The sequence below is a fragment of the Cottoperca gobio genome, chromosome 22 (assembly GCF_900634415.1).
Source record: "Cottoperca gobio chromosome 22, fCotGob3.1, whole genome shotgun sequence".
NCBI lineage: Eukaryota > Metazoa > Chordata > Actinopteri > Perciformes > Bovichtidae > Cottoperca > Cottoperca gobio.
The window spans coordinates 10,768,365-10,788,009 of record NC_041376.1 but is presented as its reverse complement, the minus strand read 5'-3'; the positions used below and the strand labels follow the sequence as shown (position 1 = coordinate 10,788,009).

Here is a 19,645-nt window from a genome sequence, read left to right as displayed (position 1 = left end):
AAGAAAACACATATATTATAAAAAAAATCACCCCCATGACACATTTAAGTTTACAATACACTTTCACACTCAGCCACTCACAGTATCAACAAGTGACCACAACATAATTACAGCCGAGTCAGATGTTGTCCTGGCTAAGCTTTTGATTATTTCCAGTTAAATGTTCCCTTCCTTTCACATCTTCTTACGGACGGGAAATGTTTTGTAAAACCTCGTGCAGGAGCTGAGGACACAGTCCTGTTCCGAGGGATTATACAGCATATTACCATCACGGGAAACTGGTCACACCCAAAATGTTCCATCATTTAGGCAGCAGTGTGTCACCTTTTCTGCAGTTGTACAAACCACTTACCTAAAATAACATCACTACATGACACACACATTTATCGTGTACAGGGAAGTCAAATGGATGTTTTGCCAAGCAGAATTATACCCGCCAGCAAAAGCTTCATGAGCAAAAGCTTTGTAATATCCCAGTTTGAAAACTCAACTAAGGTTGCATGCTGCCCCACAGTGGTGAGGAGAAAGAAGTGCAGTGGAAGTAAAAGATGCACAGTACACAGTACGCTGGACAGATTTACCAAGCATCCCTTTTATTATCATCGCCTGTTACAAAAAGAACAAAATCGTCAAGAGTTAATGAACTTAGCAACAATAAAGCGAGTGTTGATTACAGATGATATGGGACGCTTATTCCTAGAGTAGTTGGAGAAGGATTTAAAAACCTCTACACTGTTGACTTGGCCTTCTCTCTGGAGCTGCAGTACAGACTTGACTACAACATGTCCATGCGTCTCCATAGTTAAAAATCACGCAGTGACCCTTCTGATATGCTGAGACCCTGATCACCCCTTCTCCCACCCAATACTGAGCAAAGTATGCATGGAGTTATGAATTCTTGAACGCACAGTTTGTGATGTTTTCTGATCAGGAGGCAAACGGATCAACAACATAGTGTATTTCAGCAGGTCCTAACTGGAACATTTAAACAATACACATCTTTTAAGTTAAGAAAAAAGTACTGAAAACTCAAAGTTTGTCTCATCAAGTTGGAAATTTGTATCACTGCCATCTCTTGACAAATAACAAAAACTACTGCAGTATTCAAAAAGGATTTCATTGAAAAATACAGGTGTTTTAAAAACAGAGGAATGGTTGCCACGCAGTTTAAATTATGCACGATGTCATTTTTAAGTATAGAATAAAAAATTAACGGGCGATGCTGCTGAAAAAGAGGAATGTGGTGGGAGTGGAGCTGTTTTGGTACAGTGTTTGGAAATAACAGTAAATTTCTGCCTGCTCCCTTACGGCCAACATTCAGACTGGGAGTGGTTTGCCAGCGCCTCGGCCAGTCAGTTGGAGGCTGCCTACAGTACAGGTGAGGTGACGGAGGTTGGGGAAAGGGTGTGGCTGGGTGTGACAGTATGGTGTGACGGTGGTAGTGTTGAGACCGAAGGTCAAAGGTGGTCTCTGTAGTGCAGTCAGGGGGGCTGCGTGGGGGTCTGTCCTCCTCTCACTATACCTTGGGCAGATCTTTGTCAGCCTCCTGGAGGAAAGCACAAATGTAGAATGTTCAGACTCCAAACTCAAATACACACTTGAGTGGAAAGACTCGGACACTATCACGTTGCTTTATTGGGCAGTTTGAAAGGCCTTACCCCTTCCGGTCTCTTGGTGAGTTGCCGGCTGACGCCTTGTAGCAGCTGCTGCAGTTCTCTGACTGTTTGGTTCAGTCCTGCAGCCATTTTCTCCTTTCTGTCAATCTCCTCCTGTAGACAGAATGGCTGCTTTAGGCTCAATGTAACCACCTAATTACGACACATGCTAACACGTGCACAAACAAACGTTACAACACCCAAACTGCCCCAGGCTCTTACCCTCTGTGACGACAGGCTGCTATCCTCTATCAGGTCATCAGCGTTTTCTGTCACTTTTGAGAGCTCCCCCTGGATCAGATCAAGAGACTGCTGGGCCTGAATTAAGGAGCAGAAAGTTCCACTTGTTAACAAGTGTGGCCTGGAGTTGGACCCATAGCAGCAGTGTAATAAATAGAAACAAGCATTCGTACCGTATACAGGTCTCCAGCCACCTTTTGCCTGTCGTTCTCTTCCGTCTCCAGCTTGGACAGAGTCTTAGCGAGCTGGGTTTTCAGCTGAAATCAAAACAGACAGTCAGCACACATTGGAGCTTCCCAGTCACACCTGTGAATCCCTTTTATAATCAAGCATTGCATGTACACAAGGAGCATGTATTCTCCTGCAAACATTAAATACATACATTAAAGTGCTCAACATTTGCACAGTAGGGCTGCAACTGAAGACTATTTTCATTATTGATTAATTTGCCGATTAATTGGTTGGTCTATATTGTCAAAAAGTAGTAAAAAATATGCATCCCAGTTTCTCAGAGTCCACCGTGATGTCTTTAAAGGCTTTGTTTTGCCATTTTTGCATGAAAATGTACTTCCCTTTAAGATTAATCGATCATCAAAATAGTTTGGAGATTATTAGTCGATTGACAAATTAATTATTTGACTAATCGTTGCAGCTCTGTTGTACAGATTTAACAGCTTTTACTTGTGCTACTTAGGCCATGTTCAAACCAAGAATAGCACTGTGTGAAGAGTCCAGTGGCTGCGTTGGTGTGGGCATGTTGCAATAAGTACTGGTGAGAAGATGAATCCCGATAGACCAAAGTATTGTTCCAGGACAATGAAGGCGATGCGTTGCAGGAAAACCTTTGATGATATTGATGTTTTTTTTATTTGTTTTTCTTAATTTGTTGTTAAAGTCCTCATTTAAATTAATCAGGAGGCTGGGTTTTTTTTTTGATGGATCTATTGTCGGTTGGAACGCAGCCAATGGACTGTCAAAACCACTGACTGCCAACACAGAATTTGATACCACAGTTAAGTATCCAGTGACATAATGGCACGACAAAGGCCACGAGACAGACACACAGGGTTTGTGGGAAGGCAGAAGAGGGTATAATAGAGTGCAGTTCAAGATGTGGAGTCAAGTTTTAGCTGAAGCTGCACAAAATGGAGCCTTTTTTAGACTCTGCAGAAGGAAGACAAGTTGACTAGTAAGCCATTTGTTAGATGCCTGACAAGGCAAAGTGAGATGAAGTGCCAGCGTAGAGAAGGGAGAGTTAGTCTTGTAAGTTTCACCGAGTGCGAAGGCGAGTCATCACTCTCAACCTCTGATTTATGTTACTTTACAATGTCACATTTCCTGGCTCCTAAAATCTTATGGGTTGAGGTTATGGATGATGACCCACAGTAGCAGAAGATGGAGAACCCTTCCTATAGCAGTCAGTGTTGAGCCACTGCTGAGTGCAATAAGGATTAGGTTTTCAAAAAGGAGCTCTAGCTAGAAGGTGAGCAACGCTTACCAAATTCAGCTCCTCATTCTGTCTGATAGCCTCTGTATATGAGCCATCAAGTCTGGTCTGCAACTCAATCAACAGATCTTTGAGCTGAAATTAAGTTTGACATGATGTGTTTAATGAGAGTCTGGGAGAGTCGGTCCAGGACGGCACTACCAACACACAGTCTACGCAGTGATACAAGCTGACCTGGCCATGAGACCTAAAAAAAAAGAAGCAGGATCCTGCTGTGCTGGCAATTGGTGTAAGGAGTCATTTGAAAGAGCTGACTATGCGACGCATGTGTTTTCAGTGTGCGTGTTGTGTGGATTTCATATGCCCCAAATAAACAGGATTTCATTAAAAAAACACACCATGAACATGAAAGTGACACACAAGAGATCTTTTTGCAACAGTAGAATGAAGGCTATGACTTGAGGATCATGAGGGTGAGGGGGGGGGGGTCATGTTTCTGCTCACCTCTCTGACCTCTGTTACATAGGTGGCACTCTCACGCTCCGCCCGCTCCAACTCAGACTCCAAGAGCTGCTTTTCTCTTCTGAGCTACAGAGCACAAGAGGTTCAGAAATAGACAAAGAGAAGTTAAAATGGCAGAATGTACAATAAGTCGTAGAGAAACACATGCGTGAGTGTCAGTTTGAGATGTGTGCTTTTAAGTGGACTGACATTTTCCAAATCTGCTCCATCAGCTAGTCTCTCAATCTCCCCCTCCAGAGCTGTGACTTTCTGGCTCATCTAAGGGAAGAGGCAGAAGAATGATTCAGTGAAACGCACACGCGGTACAACAATATAATCACCTTAGTGATTTGGTATTCAATCTGAGAGTTGTTTCCTGCTAAAAACTCAACACATACCTCTCTGAACTCTCCCTGCGATAGCTCCAGCTTCACCTTCCAGCGGGACTCCTCCTGCTCCACGCTGTTCTGGAGGCGCTGAAGGATGCCCTCCTGTGGATTCAGCAGGAATGACAGCTCAGTTTGGCAAGAGACGCCACTATGGAAGCACAAATGTTAAAACCTCAACTCACTGTCTCTGCCAACACCTTCTTGTACGTCTCACAGTCTTTCTGTAGAATCCTTTGGGCTTCATCAGCTTCTTTCAGCTTCTCAGTCAGTTCCTAGAGAGAGAGAGAGAGAGAGAGAGAGAGAGAGAGAGAGAGAGAGAGAGAGAAGTATTTGTGGATTAATTTATCTTTGTTTAAGAGGAAAGAGGTTTACGTTTACATTTCCACTTTATTTACCTTAGAGTCCCCTGATGCAGGGGTGGATTGTGCAGCTGAGCTTTCAGCCACTGCCCCCTCAAATATGTGAAGCCACTCCTGATGGTTCTAGAGAAAAGAGAAACATCACGACACAGGAGAAGTGAGACGGTGTAACACGGGTATTCAAACACAATTTGCATGGAGGTAAAATTCCAATTACCCATACCTGCTCACTGGGCAGAGGCACATGGGGCAGAAGTCTGTGCAGAACCTCCCGACACTCGGCCTGACACACTGCCAGTGCGGCCTGGTTCTCCTACAAGGCGATGGGAGGGGGCAAAGAGGAAAAAGACAAAGAGGAGATTGAACTATTTAAACAGTCACTTGGAAGATCAGGTCCAGTGGTCATCAGAGCAGGTGACCACCACCTTTCCTTCTTCCTCATTCTACTCTCCATGATATGTTTTTAAACCAGTCATCAACTCTCAGTTGATAAACCCTGTGCATCATGCTTCATCACAAATGACACATTTCGTACTCATCATTGTTCTCTGTATCGCACGTCTCTCATAAATCTAGTAACTGTTTAACCTTAGATATCCCTCATGTACTCAAATGTTGGAAGAACTGGTTTCAGCAACTAGGCACCTGTCAAACGGATTTTATTTCATGATTTCTAAATTGTTGGTTTATTTCATGTTCATTGTGTTTCGTTTTTGCCGATTACGTTCTCGTAAATGTTTCTTGTTCTCAGGTCTCTTGGAAAATAAATCTTGGTCTCAATGAGACTGCTTGATTGAAGATTCAATTTGAAAAAGAAATCAAGTCATCCATGACGGCGCTCCAATCAATGTCACACGAATGATTCACTTAACATAATCTTAAATTTATAATTCTAGAGCATTAGGATGAACGCTGTCTCACTCCTACTTTCCAATTACCCTGAGAAAACAGCAGCATCGTTAAGCAGGCCAAACCTACACACAAGTGTCAGCAACTTCCGATTCAGAGCATATCACATGCTTCAGTCCTCCTGAAACCACAAATACATCAATCTGCTTTCATGAAATTGTACAAAGTACCTTGAAACTATTCAATAAAAATAAAATAAAAAAGAGGTAGCCATCAGTCCTCCCACAATAGGCTAGCATCATGCACTGTCACTCTGAGGCCTGAAGGGAGAGCGTATGCCAAGCACTAGCCAGCTGGCACTCTAACCACTATTCACATTAACACACCGTGTCACAAGGCAGCTCTGAGATGAGTGTATAGAGTTGAAAACAACCAGCGTGCACTGACAGTACACAACAGCTGCCAAGGAACTCCCTGGCTCAGCCATGGGAAGGGGCTTTCTACTGTACTCAGATGGCAGAAGAGCAGCTGCTGTGCTGATGGTTCAGAATGTACCCTTCCCTAATGTAGGAGGAGGGCAAAAATATACGCTCACTGTAACTGTTAATAGCCCAGATATCTGGTAGCCCACTCTATGTCTACACCAGGGGATCTGCAGCTACAAGAAATACACTGGAGTCTTTGCTTTACATTTAGTTACACAAAGATCTTATATTCGCGAGAACATAGGCATAGTGAAACATAAGGCTACTGTTGCATATTCATCAAAATGTTTTGAATGATCATACATCCTTTAAAAATAATGAACTGCATTCAAATCAAAGAATTAAACAGATTTTCATTGACTTATTAACTAGCGATATTGACAGTACGGATGTCACAAAGCAGAATGAGAGGGGGGGGGGGGAGACATGCTAGAAATGAGTGACATGACAGAAAGACAGGAAGCGGCATAAATGATTACAATGACATCATCAATCTAATGACATCTAGTGAAACAATGTTTATGTCACTGCACACTCATTTCCAAGCATCAGCCTGAGCTTTGGTCGGGGAGAAATCTTCTACATATATATTTTTCAGATCTTCAGGAAAAAAAATCAATATTTTTTTAAGTTAATAAAGTCTAAGATTCCCAAAGGGAGAAGCAAAGTTCAACATAAAGCAAATTGAGGCCAAACAACAGAGGAGAGGGGCGAGAGTGAGGTAAATGAGTATGCAGCTTTGTAATGGATGATGGCAAAAAAGAAATCTCACTGGGTCAATTATGGAGAAAAAAAACTGCATTTTTGGGGGAGATGCATCAGATTGGAACTAGAGTGAAGCAGACTGAGGTGGGGGTGTCGAACCTTGACAGCTTTGCCGAGTTTCCCTTGAAGCATGGATTCGGTGGCTGACAGAGCATCCATTGCACTCCAGTTTTTCTCCCGAAGCTCCTGTTTTGGTCAGTTCCAGAGAGATACTACTTTCAGTTCAGCCTCAGGAAAAATGCATTCACTGACCCGCAAATCAAGACTGGTAGAGTAACAGAACAAACCGAATGTATTTCTCATTTAAAAATAAATAATTGCTACACTCTGCTTTTCGCCCATGCTCCAACCTCTAAAAATAAGTACGAACAAACTGCCTTGAGAGTCCCAGTCTCACACCTAAAAAAGGTAAAAGCAACATGCACAGTATGCAAGATGTGTATTGTAAACAATGTTCTGTGAGTATTCTTTATAAAAAATTAAGGTAATAATGTCTGGAGATGTATACGGTAGATACAAAAAAAGTCCACATGAATATGCTTTTCAATTCGAATAGGACCCTCTTAAAGATAAAAAGGGAGGAGAGTTTCTAACGCTCTGAATCACCCACAAGCACAGACAAGCTTTGCTGAAACAGTCATGTCCAATGGTGAGCATAACAAGAGTAGGCTGGAAGCCCTGTTACACAACGCTCAGCTTTAGCGATCCAAATCAAAATAGACATCTGTACTGATGTGTACTATCATTGTGAGAACACAACCGGAGCTAAAGAAAGCTTTCCATTTGGTTTAAACAGAAAAAGCAAAACAAGTGGGACTAAGTGGCAGTGGACAACAGGAATATGGATGTTTGCGGTGCAGTGTGTGACTCCAGTGTGAGGGGAGTGTTTTGGGGTACCACACAAGGGGAGGGAGATGATGTCTTGCAGGGCTAGACCAGAGCAGTTACTGGTGTTATACAGTTCAAGTCATCGCTGCAGGAAACCTACGTTGTTCTTCTTCCTATGAAGCTCCACAGAGTCCCTCAGCTCAGCCAGCTCACCCTGCAGATCTGAGACCTGCTTCTCCTTCTCTGACAACCTGATAGACAACAACACAACCACTCATTATCAATCTTTTGTAGTTACGCGTCCTTTCAAATTAAAACAAGTGAAAGAAATGTATGTTATGATATCATATAGCATGCAACAGTACTCACGCTGTAAGAAGTTCTGGGCTTGGCACTGCAGTGTGGGATTGCTATTTAAGGAGGGGAAACAGACTCAATTAAAACTAGAACTGATTGAAAATTTGATCTCGTATGACCCTCATAACTAAAAATATTTAAGGACAAAACTTTTGTCTTTTCTGAGTCAAAAGAGCCCCTTCCGCCAACTTAATTTCTTCTGCGATGCTTATGTGGTAAAGTCTTTTAGAGCTGGACTAATCTTCCCGACTCAAAACATAAAATGTCACACTTGCACTAAGTGAGCAATTCTTTGAAATCTTGGTTTTCCTCACCTGTTGGTGCATCTGCTCCACCTGCTCACTCAGGTCCTTAGTCCTTGCCTCCAGCTCAGCCTGCAGCGTCTGGATCTCGTGGTCCTTTGCTGCTAGCCTGTGGGTCAGACGTGCTCCTCATTAGTCCGATTTGAGAAGGCAACGCTGGGCGGTTTCATGTTGAAGTGTGGGGGTTAACTTACTGAGACTGGAGTTCTTGGAGCTGGGCACCAGAACTGGTCAGCTCTTCTGACGTCTCCATCTGTCTAAGCTGCTCCATCTCCGCCTGCAGGGCAGCCAACTGCTGCTCCAGAGCCTGCGAGACACAAAACTCTTTAGAAAAGAGCTCAAAGTAGGACAAGATAATATGAACAATATGAGGAAGAGCAATTGAAATGTGCAAACCAACGTATTTCATCATAACAGAAAAGCCCACACCTCAACTGTCTTCTCTCTGGCAGAGCTGCCGTCTTGTGCCGTCTGTAGACTCTCCTCCATTGATTTTAGCTTCACATCCTTCTCTTGGATCCTATAAAGCAAAGTGAAACAATGGTTTGTCATAAAGAAAAGTTTGACGACACACAGATAGATATCCGGGACAAGAGGACATTTAACAATGCACAGCCTCTTGTGACAGCGGAGAGTTACAATCGGGGGTGTGTCTACGGAGTGCCAGGAGTAATTAGTGTTGATATGCGTAGAGTAAGAAGTATCCTTTGGTTGCAGAACATGTAATTATGATCGGCATCAGTTGCTCTTTATCTCCTCTAGATGGCAAGGCTGCCGCCACTGGCTGTCTGGTGTTACGGAAACTAAAGTTAATGTTAGTCTCTGTGTCTTCGTGCGATGTGGGTGGGGTTGATTACTATTGCATTGTCATGATGCCAAAATACCAGAAAGAAACTTGATTGCTCTTACATGCTCTGGAGTTCCTCCACTATCGACTCTGATGATGCCTGTGATTAAGGGAAAAGACCATTTAAAAAAGAATGAATACATAGTAAGGTGAAGAAAAGAAAGAAAACTTCTCTTAGTAAAGATTTTAAGGCAACGCACCTGTTCTGCTGTCTTTCTCTGAAAGGCCTCGGTTTCCTGTTTTAGTGCCTGGTTTTCTTCTCTTACAGCCTGCATCAGGAGAAAAATGACCCATTTACCCATTAGGGATTGTGATTACAAGGCAAGCAGTGAAAATGCAGAATCACTTAAAGCATGCTGATGTCAGTGAACTGTGTGTGAGGCAGCACAAGAGAAAACAAACACCTTGAGCTCTTCCTCCTTGTTGGCCACCTCAATCAGCCCCTTCTCCAGCAGGTCCTCTACAGTTCTCATGTTGTCCTCCTTCTCCCGGACGCTGTTTGGGAAGCAATGTTTTACAAGGTCATTCAGTTATTTATTAGGACTCTTATGTTTTATGGTAACATGCGACAAGCCTAACTGCTGACATTATCAAAATATGTTCCAGCTTTCACACACACCTCTTCTGGAACTGGTCCAAAGCCATTTGGGAGGCAGTCTGCGTGGAGCGTGAAATAAAAGAGGGCGTGTCAAACACACTAACACACTAACACATTGGGACATTTTAAATTTGGAAAAACAGTCATGGTAGATGACTAACCTGATCAGAAATCAGTGCCTGCAGATTATGCATTTCTGCCTTCAGTGACATGTTGTCATTGTGCAAGGCCTGCAGAGGAAAACAAAAAACACACAATACAGTATCTGACAAACAGACAACAGCATTCTCTGTCGGGTTTATAAAAGCGTGAAATAAATTATATCCGTTTGGCATCAGAACACAAATATAAACCAACATGCCCAACATAGTCTTCAATCCATATCACCTTTCAACACAATGAGAGGCCTAGAACATGTTTACCAAATTTCAGCAGACTAATGAAGCGATGCAATGTTGATATAAGAAGCTGTAGATGAAGCGCTCTTGCGACTATACCTGCATGTTAGTTTCTCTACTGGCCCCACTGCTCCTCTCAGCATTTAGAGAATCCTCCAGACTCTTCCTCTGCAACTCCTTATCAGCCAATCTGAACAGAACAGGGGAAGAGTTGAGCGAGCGCATGAGACACGGCTCAACAGTATCACTTGTATTGCAGTCAGTATGTCTGAAAAGGTGAAAATTGTTTCTCACAGCTTCTGTAGCTCGTCAAAGTGAGAGGCATGGGTGACCTACATGAGAAGAAAATACATCTTATTATCCTACATACATACATACATACATACATACATACATACATACATACATACAGTTGGTCATACGTGTTTTCTTACTAAACATAAATAAAGGAAGTTGACCATATATACCTGTGTTGAGATCTGGGCCTGCATGGACTTATTCTGGATTTGCAGGGTCTCGCTCTGGACCTGAAGACCTTTGTTTTCATTTATAAGGTCCTGTTAAACACAGACTATATATATTAGTTCACAAGAAGTGTGTGTGTTGCTCTGCGTCAGAGAAATTCACTTTGCATCTAAATATGGAATCAACACTTCAGAATACTAAAATGCATTTCAAGAATCCATCAATGTGACAGCTTCGATTTAAAATCATCCAATATAGTGGATCACGCAAAGATGTACTAGAAAAATAGACTCCTTCAAATGTTGAGTTTGATGTTGTGGCGGCTCACCTGAACCTGGGCTTGCATTGAGTCATCAGGCATACTGTGCTGGGACATCTCCATGAGCTCCATCACTCTCTGCTCCAGCCGCTCCTTGGAAACCATGGCTTCAGTCAGGCTGCTGTGTAGGGTCTGGATCTCCTTGTTCTTGTTGTTCATCTCTGTCTCTACTGCCACCAGCTGGCTGTGCAGATCTGCACTCACACATACACAGACAACACATTGCTGAATGTAACCTGATGATTCACTTTAATGTAGTAGAAGCAACAAGTTAAAAAGGACCAAATATCTAGTGCAACATATTTGATCACCTTGGTTTGAGGCCTGAAGTTTCTCTCTCTCAGCATTGACATTGTGGAGGAATTTCTGCAGTTCTTCCCAGCTTCGCTTAGCATCCTGCAGTTGGGCCTGGGGATGGAGAGATGCATCCAATTTGGTTAATATTTTTCTCCCACACATTATACAAGTGCTGTACCACCACACTACAGCAGGTAAACTAACAAATGACATCTATCAATCTTTCCTCTCACTCTCAATATCATTACTGTAAGTAGGGTCAATGATGGAGGTTGATTTGCATCAAGTCTTTGTTCCTCAATAAAACACAGCTCTGAATCTACCAAACAGTGAGTTGATAGTTTAAATTACAAAGTCAAGACATTAAAGAAAGAATGTTGTGTTCGTGCAATAAAGAAAGTTTTCCGCCCTCCAAATCTCAACTCTCAGGTTCTTTGCTGAGACAACTTCGATTTCTATCTTTGATCAGTCGTCAATTCAATGAAAATACAGGAAAGGCTGATCTGGGTGTCTCGCAGGAAGGTGTTGTTCATACACAGCACAAAGCCTCGAACATTCCAGCTTCCCAAGCCAACACAACCCTTCCAACCCAGGTTATATTTCCCACACCCCTCCCCGGGACTTCCACTACAACCTCCTCCCATTTCCTTGGCTATGCTACCACACCCACTAACCAGATTTGAAGCTGTGCGGCATGGCCCAGGTTTTGCACAGCTCAGTTAATTTTTGTCTCGGTTGGGGAAACTGAAGCAGAGGCTAAATAAACACATTGTGCATCTGGATAAGCGTACCTCCAGCTGGGACACGTTCTGCTTGTAGTTGACCTCCAGCGACTTCCTCTGGTGCTCCTCCTGCTGCAGCTTGACGTTGTTGTCTGCCAGCTCTTTCATCAGGCCGGTGTACTCAGAACGCAGCTTGTTCAGCTCGGCTGAATTCCTATCAACAAACACAGGCACAGAAGCACAAATCATACTTGAAAATGGTTGATGGGGCTTTGTTGTTGGATGTTGCTGATGAATTAAACTACAAGCCATAGCCTGTATGGGGCATTTCATATTGTGTAACCGGCGTACAGATGGGTCTCTTAATGTGAGCAAACAGGCAGAAGCAATGGAAGTCCGAACTAAAATGCCAAGACAACGAGCTGAAATTCTAATATTGTTTCACTAAAAGCAGATGAGACATGTGTGAAGCTCTAGAGAGCGTGAGCAGTAGGGTCTAATCTATTGTAGTGCAACACTGACTTGCTCTCCATCTGGTTGGTGGCAGAGCTGACTGCATCCCTCAGGATGCCGTTCTCCTGCTGCAGTCGAGTGATCTGGCTTTCCAGCTGCTCCCTCACCTGCTGGAACTACACACAAACAAGATGATTCAGTATCAATGCAGTCTTGAGAAGAATACCGAAAAGGTCTCGATTCCTTCACATTTTTCAAATTCCAGATGATAGTGTCGTTTAATGTGTAACTGTATTTATAATAAAGAAGAATGTGTAAGTGTCAACACTTATGCAAGTAATCAAGTCACCTTTATCTGCATGGACTGGAGCTCCTGGTAGCTGCCTTGTGCTTTGCCCTGCATGCTGCCCAGTTCTTTCTCCATGGCTGCACGTTGCTCTCTCATCACAGCCTCCATCCGGCTTGTCTTTTGCTTCTCAACCTGAACCTCCTAAAGCACAGAAGGAAGAGGCATATGAAGCTCTTTACTGAAACAAATGCAATCACTTTATATGAAGAATAAATTGGGATTAATTTGTTTATCACATCATGTAATTCATGAAGTAGAACATGGGAATACGGACCTGGCTAAGCTGTTTCACTTTGTCCTTGGCAATGGAAGCCTCTTCTTGTAAAGTTGTAAGAAGTCTCTCTCGTTCCTGTGCAGCTGGGTCAGGCCTAGCTGCAGACTGGTGGTGAGACACAACGTTTTTAAAAAGGGGTCGTAGTCCTATTATAAATACCAAGACTCCTGCCAAATGCAAATAGTGTAAAATGTTACTTGTCACAACACCTAATTCAAATGCATCACTTATTAATCTCTCACTTTTTGCCAGGCATTCAAAGCATTAGGGTTCTTCTCCCGGAGAAGAGCCGCCACACTGACAGCCTCGGCCTCTGACAGAGCCAGGCTGGACAGACCAGACAGCAGCTCCTTCAGCTTCACCTCCGTGTTCTCTGTTAAAACACACAAGATAGAGGAAGCAATTTAGCACGGCATTATACGGCTCGACAGCAAAGGGAACTAAATATAGAAGCAGATTTGTTTTTCCACTCTTACCTTTGTCGGTCTCATTCTTCTGTTTCTTGCCACTCCCTTTGGATGGTACATCATCGTTATGGCCTGCCTGGTGGTTGGCAGAAGCTGCAGAGTTAGCCAGAACATGGGCTTCATCTGCTGGATTTGAGAAAAACGGCTTTGATTAAAAGTTCAGGTTTCGGTTTGACAACATGCCCTGATATTTTAAAGATATTGAGACATCATTTATATAAGGCGTGTGTATTACCATTGACAGGTTCGGTCTTCTGCTTCTTGGCAGAGTTCTTCTTCTTGCCAGTGGTAGCACTTGGGGTTGCACTGTCCAGAACTTTGGATTCAGCCACAATGGGAGCTTCCTTCTTGACTGGAGCTTGCTCAGACTTAACCTCTGGCTGCTGGTCATTCACTGCAACTTAGGAAGGATTTATTGAAATCAGAGTTAGCCATTTTAATCTTTGCTACAACAAACTAAGTGACGCTGCTTTTAACTATATTCTAGGGTACTCACCAGGCTCTGCTTTTTGTTTCTTCTTGTCCTTCTTCTTCCCAGAGATCTGGGGAGGTGTCTGAGCCTGAACAGGAGCCTGAGCGGCTTGGACCGGGACCTGAACCTCAAGCTGGGGAGAGGGAGGGCTGGAGTGTTTGCCCGCAGCCATAGGTGGCTCTGCCTTGCGGCTGACTGGCTTTGAGCCGTTCACTTCTGGCTCCTCAGAAGAAACTGCGGCAGCTGCAGCAGCAGCAACTGCGGCAGCCTTGGCAGCCTTTTTCTCCTTCTTCTTTCTCTCCCTAAGAACAACAGGAGCATCGGGTGACACTGAAACAGGCACATAGGGAATAGGTGTTGATGGAGCCGGATCTGGTGTAGCCACTAGTGCAGGTTCCTCCTCTACCTCCAGAGTGGAGCTGTTGCCACCATCAGCCACATCAAAATCCCTAAGATCCTCTTCCGACTCTCCTCCACCTCCGCCGCTGGCACTCTCCTTCTTTTTGCCCTTTTTCTTTTCATTCTTCTTACGGGTGTCTGGCCTGGATGGTGGTAGCTTTAGGTCTCGTTTTTGCCTGGCCAGCACCTCATCGTAGGAGGTTTCCTTCATGAAGAGCCAGAAAAAGAGGAACATGAGGGCAATGACCAGGGAAGGGGCCAGGATGAGCAGGTACTGAGAGTCGTAGATATCCACCGCCATTCTGAAAGGGAAAGACACAAAACAAAAATTGTTTAATTTAGGCCACTTCGCAACAGAAAGTCATATTTTCCACATACTGAATGTATGACATTATGGTATAGCTTTCTACCAACAAAAAGGCAACTGGCAAATTCTGCTAAAAATCCAGAGATCACAAGAACAAAAGAGCTCAAAGATTTGATGTACATAAATCTGTGATTTCAGCTTGCTGCTCATATCCATCCTTTACAAGTCCTGCAGTTTATTAATATTAATTTGCAAGGCAACCACTGCTGCCAGCCATGACAGCTAGCCTGCAATGTGTGAACTGGTGCAAGTAGGAGGTATGGTATGTGGAGGTGTGACACCCTGTCCTCTCTAAGTGATATGATCCAATTACACAACACTACCCCGGCTTAACACCCTCCCCACCTTAATATAATGTAGGTTCATAGACAATACTTAAAACATGGTAAGAGCAAGATAGAAAACTTCTCTCATTGGCTTAAAAGGGAGAAAAATAGGTCAAAAACATGAGACAACTAGGCTAAAAAGAAGATGGCTCACTGTCTTATTTAGTCACTTCCCTCCTTCAGCCGCCACAAAGATGACACTGTGGTATTCGAAACTCATATCAGGATGGATTTGCAAGAGGCAAAAATACACCCACATGCAAGTGTCACCCGCTAAGGTCTGCTGCAGCTGCAGTTTGACCCCTATCTGCTTTAAGCCAAAAGGAGAGGAGCTTCTTCTTCCATCGCAGGCAAAGTTTACAGAGTCGAGAGGTCCTGAGACTTCATCCGTTTAGCATCTGCCAAAGATATTCTTAGGAACTGTGTTGTCGGCTCAAGGCTACGCGCTAAGAATGAATTGGGGTGGAATCAATGCAGTTAAAGCAGTAATAACTTGAGAATCATTGCATGTTATTGCTCGCTAGTAGCCAGTCCCCACTATAACCAAACCAACTGAAAGCATTAACACTTCTCGTTATAAATGAAACTGAGAAAATGGCTGCATGATGGCTGTTAAGATGAGGTTGACTGTATATCTATAATTAATGCAGTTACTCAGCCAAATAATCTGATTAGTCTAAAGAGCATTCTAACACTGTCAAAACATTTCACACAGGGAGCCTGCATGTTCTCCTGATTTTCCTCTCTTTTTTTTTTTATTAAAGATTTTTTCCTTGCAGCACATATTTGTTCCATTTAATCAACCTGATCGCACCCCAGATGACATTTTTAATGTGAAAATCACTGAGGTGATGCTGCTATTGTGTGCGTGGCAAAATCAACAAAAGTGCTAACAGTTCTGATAAAATAAATACAACTCTTTCAAAAAAATATTGCATCTGGAGAGTACGTCTTGCAAATGTATTCAAAAACTAAAAAATAACTTTTGTAAAAAACAGAGACAACTTAAGCCCTGGGTGACGGCAGCATCATTGTGTTGTCAACAATACAGAGTGGCACCGACAGCGAGTGACCTGAAGTGGTGCCCGATCCCTATGCCAAGGATCTGTGGCCGTAATATAGCGTAGGAGTCAGTGTCGTAGAGCAGACCTCTTTAGTAATTTGGATTAAGCAGATTACCCATGATAATACATTTAAGAATAACTTTCTACTGCAGGACTTCCTCAGGACTGGCAGGCTTAGCCTTATAGTTTAATGTTGACCCTATTTCACTACCTCCTCAAAAACCTCTCGTTATAACTTCCTCAACACACAAAAATGCACCAGGTTATGTTTAATATTTGTTCTATCTTATTCTGATTTTTTTTTTTGCATTTTAAGCACAAAGCTGTTCCTATGAGCATAGACCTAAAAATGTATTATATAACATTTTTTTTAAAGAGCTTTGACTCAAATACATCTGATAGGCTTACTAGTTGATAAGGAATGTTTGCCTTATGCCTGTTCACTTCCTCTGGAGGCGTTTGTATTGCATTTGTGTCAAAGAGCATGCATTCCTCCACACGGCAGAGGGCAAACTCATAGAAAATATGTTAACTGTGAGCAGAGAAATAGCAGTTGGTTCAGAGAGCACTGCAGAAACTCAACAGAGTCAAAACTCATACCATGATGAGAATATTAGACTTATAGCTTTTAGATTTCTTACCTGTGACCTCATTAGAAGATGTGTCATACGACAATGACAACACAGAAACTACTAATTAAGGCTAATAAGCAGCATGCCAAGACCAAAAAAGCCTTTGGAGGGGTATGGAGATTATGACTGCCTTAAATCTGAACATGAACCAACTGGGCCAAAGTTTCACAAAATAAGGCTTAAGACATAAAGAAGCCATAGTACATCGTGTACTACTTACACACCATGGGTGGATAGTGTAACAAGTTTTTTTTAAAGCGGTAACTTTCATCGTCTACCAAATCAGGAAATTCTTTCTTATGCATGTCATTGTATGTTCCAGGAAACTCCCATGTCAGACCGAATGAAGCTGTGAAATAACTCTAAAAGCAACATTGCTTCTGGGCATAATACATATGGGTGGAGTAAGTGGTGTAAAAGTTTGAAGCCTTTTTGCTTTCTTTCAGTCCCAGGCCTCAGAGTGGAAGGTGCACGAGTTTCCTAGTTCAGCCTGAGAGCCTTGTCCCAGCATCAAAATGAGCCCTCAGGACAAAGCCCTTTCGGGCTGTTGGCTCCTCGGAATCTAGCCACTTGGCTGGTCAGACCTCCTCATTTGGCAGGCGTGGACAGAGAGGGAAGTCCTGATAACTATCGGGTCCAAAAAGCAGCACTGACAGTACTTACAAACCAGGACATGCAGCGCTTTATATCATTAAGATTGCAATAATTCACTAAAAAGCACATTAACAGGTCCAGGAAAGCACAGAAACTTGGAAGCTATTCAAGTGAACAATTTCTCCATAAACAAACAAAACACACGTGTAATTTTCAAAAAGAATTTTCCTAACTCAGAATAAGACTAAGATAGAGTTGGGCTTGGCAAAATGACTGCAAATGATATGCAAAATTTCATATCAACGAATAATTTGTTTATAACCAACTTTATGAATTGTGAAAGTGTAAAGGTCACAACCTGCAGTTTGTTACAGTAGCAAAGTAACAACTTATTGTAAGCATGATCCCACATGCTAATTAAAAAAGACTATGGAACTACGTTAACTCTTCAATGACTGTACCTTTTATATAGAAAGTTTCACTGCAGGTAATTAACAAATAATCTAGTTTAAAGTGATAGGCATGACAATTGGGAGGTGGTTATCTGAATAGTTAAGCTGACAAAATCATAGTTTACCATAATCAGTATTATGGTTGTAAACTAAACACAAGTAGCAAAGTGCACAGACATTAGGGCATCATAGTGGGAAAACATTAACACATCTTCTCCTCAGGCTGCAACAAGGAAACTTGAGTGTGGTACATATTGAATCAAGTACAAACAAGACGACCTTGATAAGAGCTTATCAACAGATAGAGCTCGATGAAATTGACAAAGATGCCAACAGGATAGAACTGATACCAAGCCACAAACAGGATGAGACGCGAAGGAAAATAGACTCAAAGTTTCTCAAGGTGGGGCCAACAGGGTGTTTGAAAGGACTTACAAAGATCTCCAGATTTTAGCATAAAGTTAGATTAACAATCAAATACTATACCTATATAGACGTCATAAGGACAAAGTGTGATGGTTATGAACTTATATATTTAGTCACCTCTTTATTAGACAGGGTGGCAGTATATGTGTCGTTCATTATAAAGTACCAGAAAGACATTAATGTTTTCTTTAATGTCTAGCAGGCCTCCTCATAATTCAACAAGGGCAGCTCACTATAGTTGAGTACCAAGTGTCCCAGCATGCTCAGTCATGTCGAATCACCGGCCTTGTGCACAATACTGAACCAAGATACGTAATGGCAGCTGTTCTTACACCAAGAAAGGGCCGCTTGTGGATGCAGCCTGTAATCACAGAAACAGCAGAACTGTTCTAGCTATAGCTTTAATCTTCCTTGCTACGTTAGCATAGCTAGCTTCACATTCTCACGGTATAATAGAATGAACCATTAAAGCGAAAGAGGCACACATGTCGACGACACGCTCACTTCACCGACATGAATAGCCAAAAAAAATGTTTGTATCAAAAGTGGGGGCTCAATAGTGGTCCGGACATGGCTACAAGTAGTTGTTATAGTAGTTCTATAATCCATACAGGACAGGGCTTGTCGACGCTCAAGTTCGCCTCAGAGTGGCTACAGCTCAGCATGATGAATGAGCTAGCTAACATAAAAGCTAGCCAACTAACGTGAGCCGAGCAAGCCAATTATTGGTACAGAGGAAGTCTTCAGCGATAAACTGACCAGCAACACTGTTAGCCGGAACAAGCAAGTTTAATTATTTTACAGACACACAGCCCGTATGGAGGCGTGGACGTCTGCCCCCACGGGCCTCGTCTCGCTGGTGACCCAGCCTCCCTCTCTCCTGAAATCTCTGACCCGGTCTGCTGCTTCATTCTTCCGTTCAAGTCCTGAGGGCCGTACCCAGGCCCGGGTAAGAGCTTAGCTGCGGTGAGACCGGAATAGGCGGCCTGTTGACAAGACATAACATAATGTCGCCGAGAACAACTAAACGCGACATACCTGTAGCTTTAGTTTTCTGTTCCCGTGGCTGGTGGTGAAATGGCGTTGTTGTGCGTTGACTCTGGCAGACTCCTGACTTCCCAGGGCAGCTCCAGCCTGGCTTTCTTCTGCGCTATCCGTCCGACTATCTGCTGTTTCTGGTTCGCGGGGGCGGGTCATAGTCAGGCTGCGCTTGTTTTGTGACTACGGGTACACCGTTCAAAGCCGTTATTACGCAGGTCTAAGGAAGAGATAGTACCGCCTTTTCGAAAACAGCCTTGGTTCATAAATCTTACTATCGACAAAAGCAAATAGGGGAGTGGTCATTGCACTTCCACAAAGTCCATAAAACGCGACTACAAAAGCACATTATCTGTGGTATTTAACTAACCACACTTTCACTTTCATTTCTTTATGGTATATGGACAGTATGTCTCCAGGGATTGGATTTAAAACATATTTTGCTACAATATGTTACATGAAACTTAAAAAAAATAACATTTACAGTAATTTTACAACAGCTAAGGGGA

At 42.9% G+C, this 19,645-nt stretch overlaps 1 protein-coding gene across 5 annotated transcripts; it reads right to left on the bottom strand.

Moving 5' to 3' along the window:
- Positions 1-570: 570 nt before the first annotated feature.
- ktn1 (kinectin 1) lies at positions 571-19,318 on the bottom strand. Of its 5 annotated transcripts, none has more exons than XM_029461455.1 (36): positions 19,137-19,318; positions 13,863-14,539; positions 13,602-13,766; positions 13,376-13,492; positions 13,142-13,272; positions 12,900-13,004; positions 12,626-12,766; positions 12,346-12,452; positions 11,893-12,037; positions 11,116-11,212; positions 10,814-10,998; positions 10,488-10,577; positions 10,315-10,352; positions 10,120-10,210; positions 9,784-9,852; positions 9,644-9,681; positions 9,429-9,519; positions 9,225-9,293; positions 9,087-9,124; positions 8,607-8,697; positions 8,372-8,484; positions 8,190-8,286; positions 7,888-7,928; positions 7,679-7,769; positions 6,790-6,876; positions 4,815-4,904; positions 4,628-4,714; positions 4,415-4,504; positions 4,242-4,334; positions 4,054-4,122; positions 3,847-3,930; positions 3,394-3,477; positions 2,069-2,152; positions 1,878-1,973; positions 1,659-1,769; positions 571-1,546 (listed from the first exon to the last, which is right to left on the bottom strand). In XM_029461455.1, the coding sequence occupies exons 2-36, from the start codon at positions 14,536-14,538 to the stop codon at positions 1,517-1,519; spliced, it is 3,831 nt and encodes a 1,276-aa protein (XP_029317315.1). In that variant the 5' UTR covers position 14,539; positions 19,137-19,318; the 3' UTR covers positions 571-1,516. The 5 variants fall into 5 exon arrangements, with proteins under 5 accessions (XP_029317315.1, XP_029317316.1, XP_029317317.1 ...); XM_029461456.1 differs by having other exon boundaries at positions 13,376-13,489; XM_029461457.1 differs by having other exon boundaries at positions 13,602-13,760.
- Between the last annotated feature and the right edge of the window lie 327 nt (positions 19,319-19,645).

What these genes read in the sequence shown, in the direction of transcription:
- ktn1 (XM_029461455.1), bottom strand. Translation starts at nt 14,538, where the DNA reads ATGGCGGTGGATATCTACGACTCTCAGTACCTGCTCATCCTGGCCCCT. An exon ending in AGAATGAGGAGCTGAATTTG is followed by an intron (nt 2,153 to 3,393) that starts GTAAGCGTTGCT and finishes TTTTGATTTCAG; the next exon opens with CTGAAAACCCAGCTCGCTAA. An exon ending in TCACCAAGAGACCGGAAGGG is followed by an intron (nt 1,547 to 1,658) that starts GTAAGGCCTTTC and finishes GCTTTCCTCCAG; the next exon opens with GAGGCTGACAAAGATCTGCC.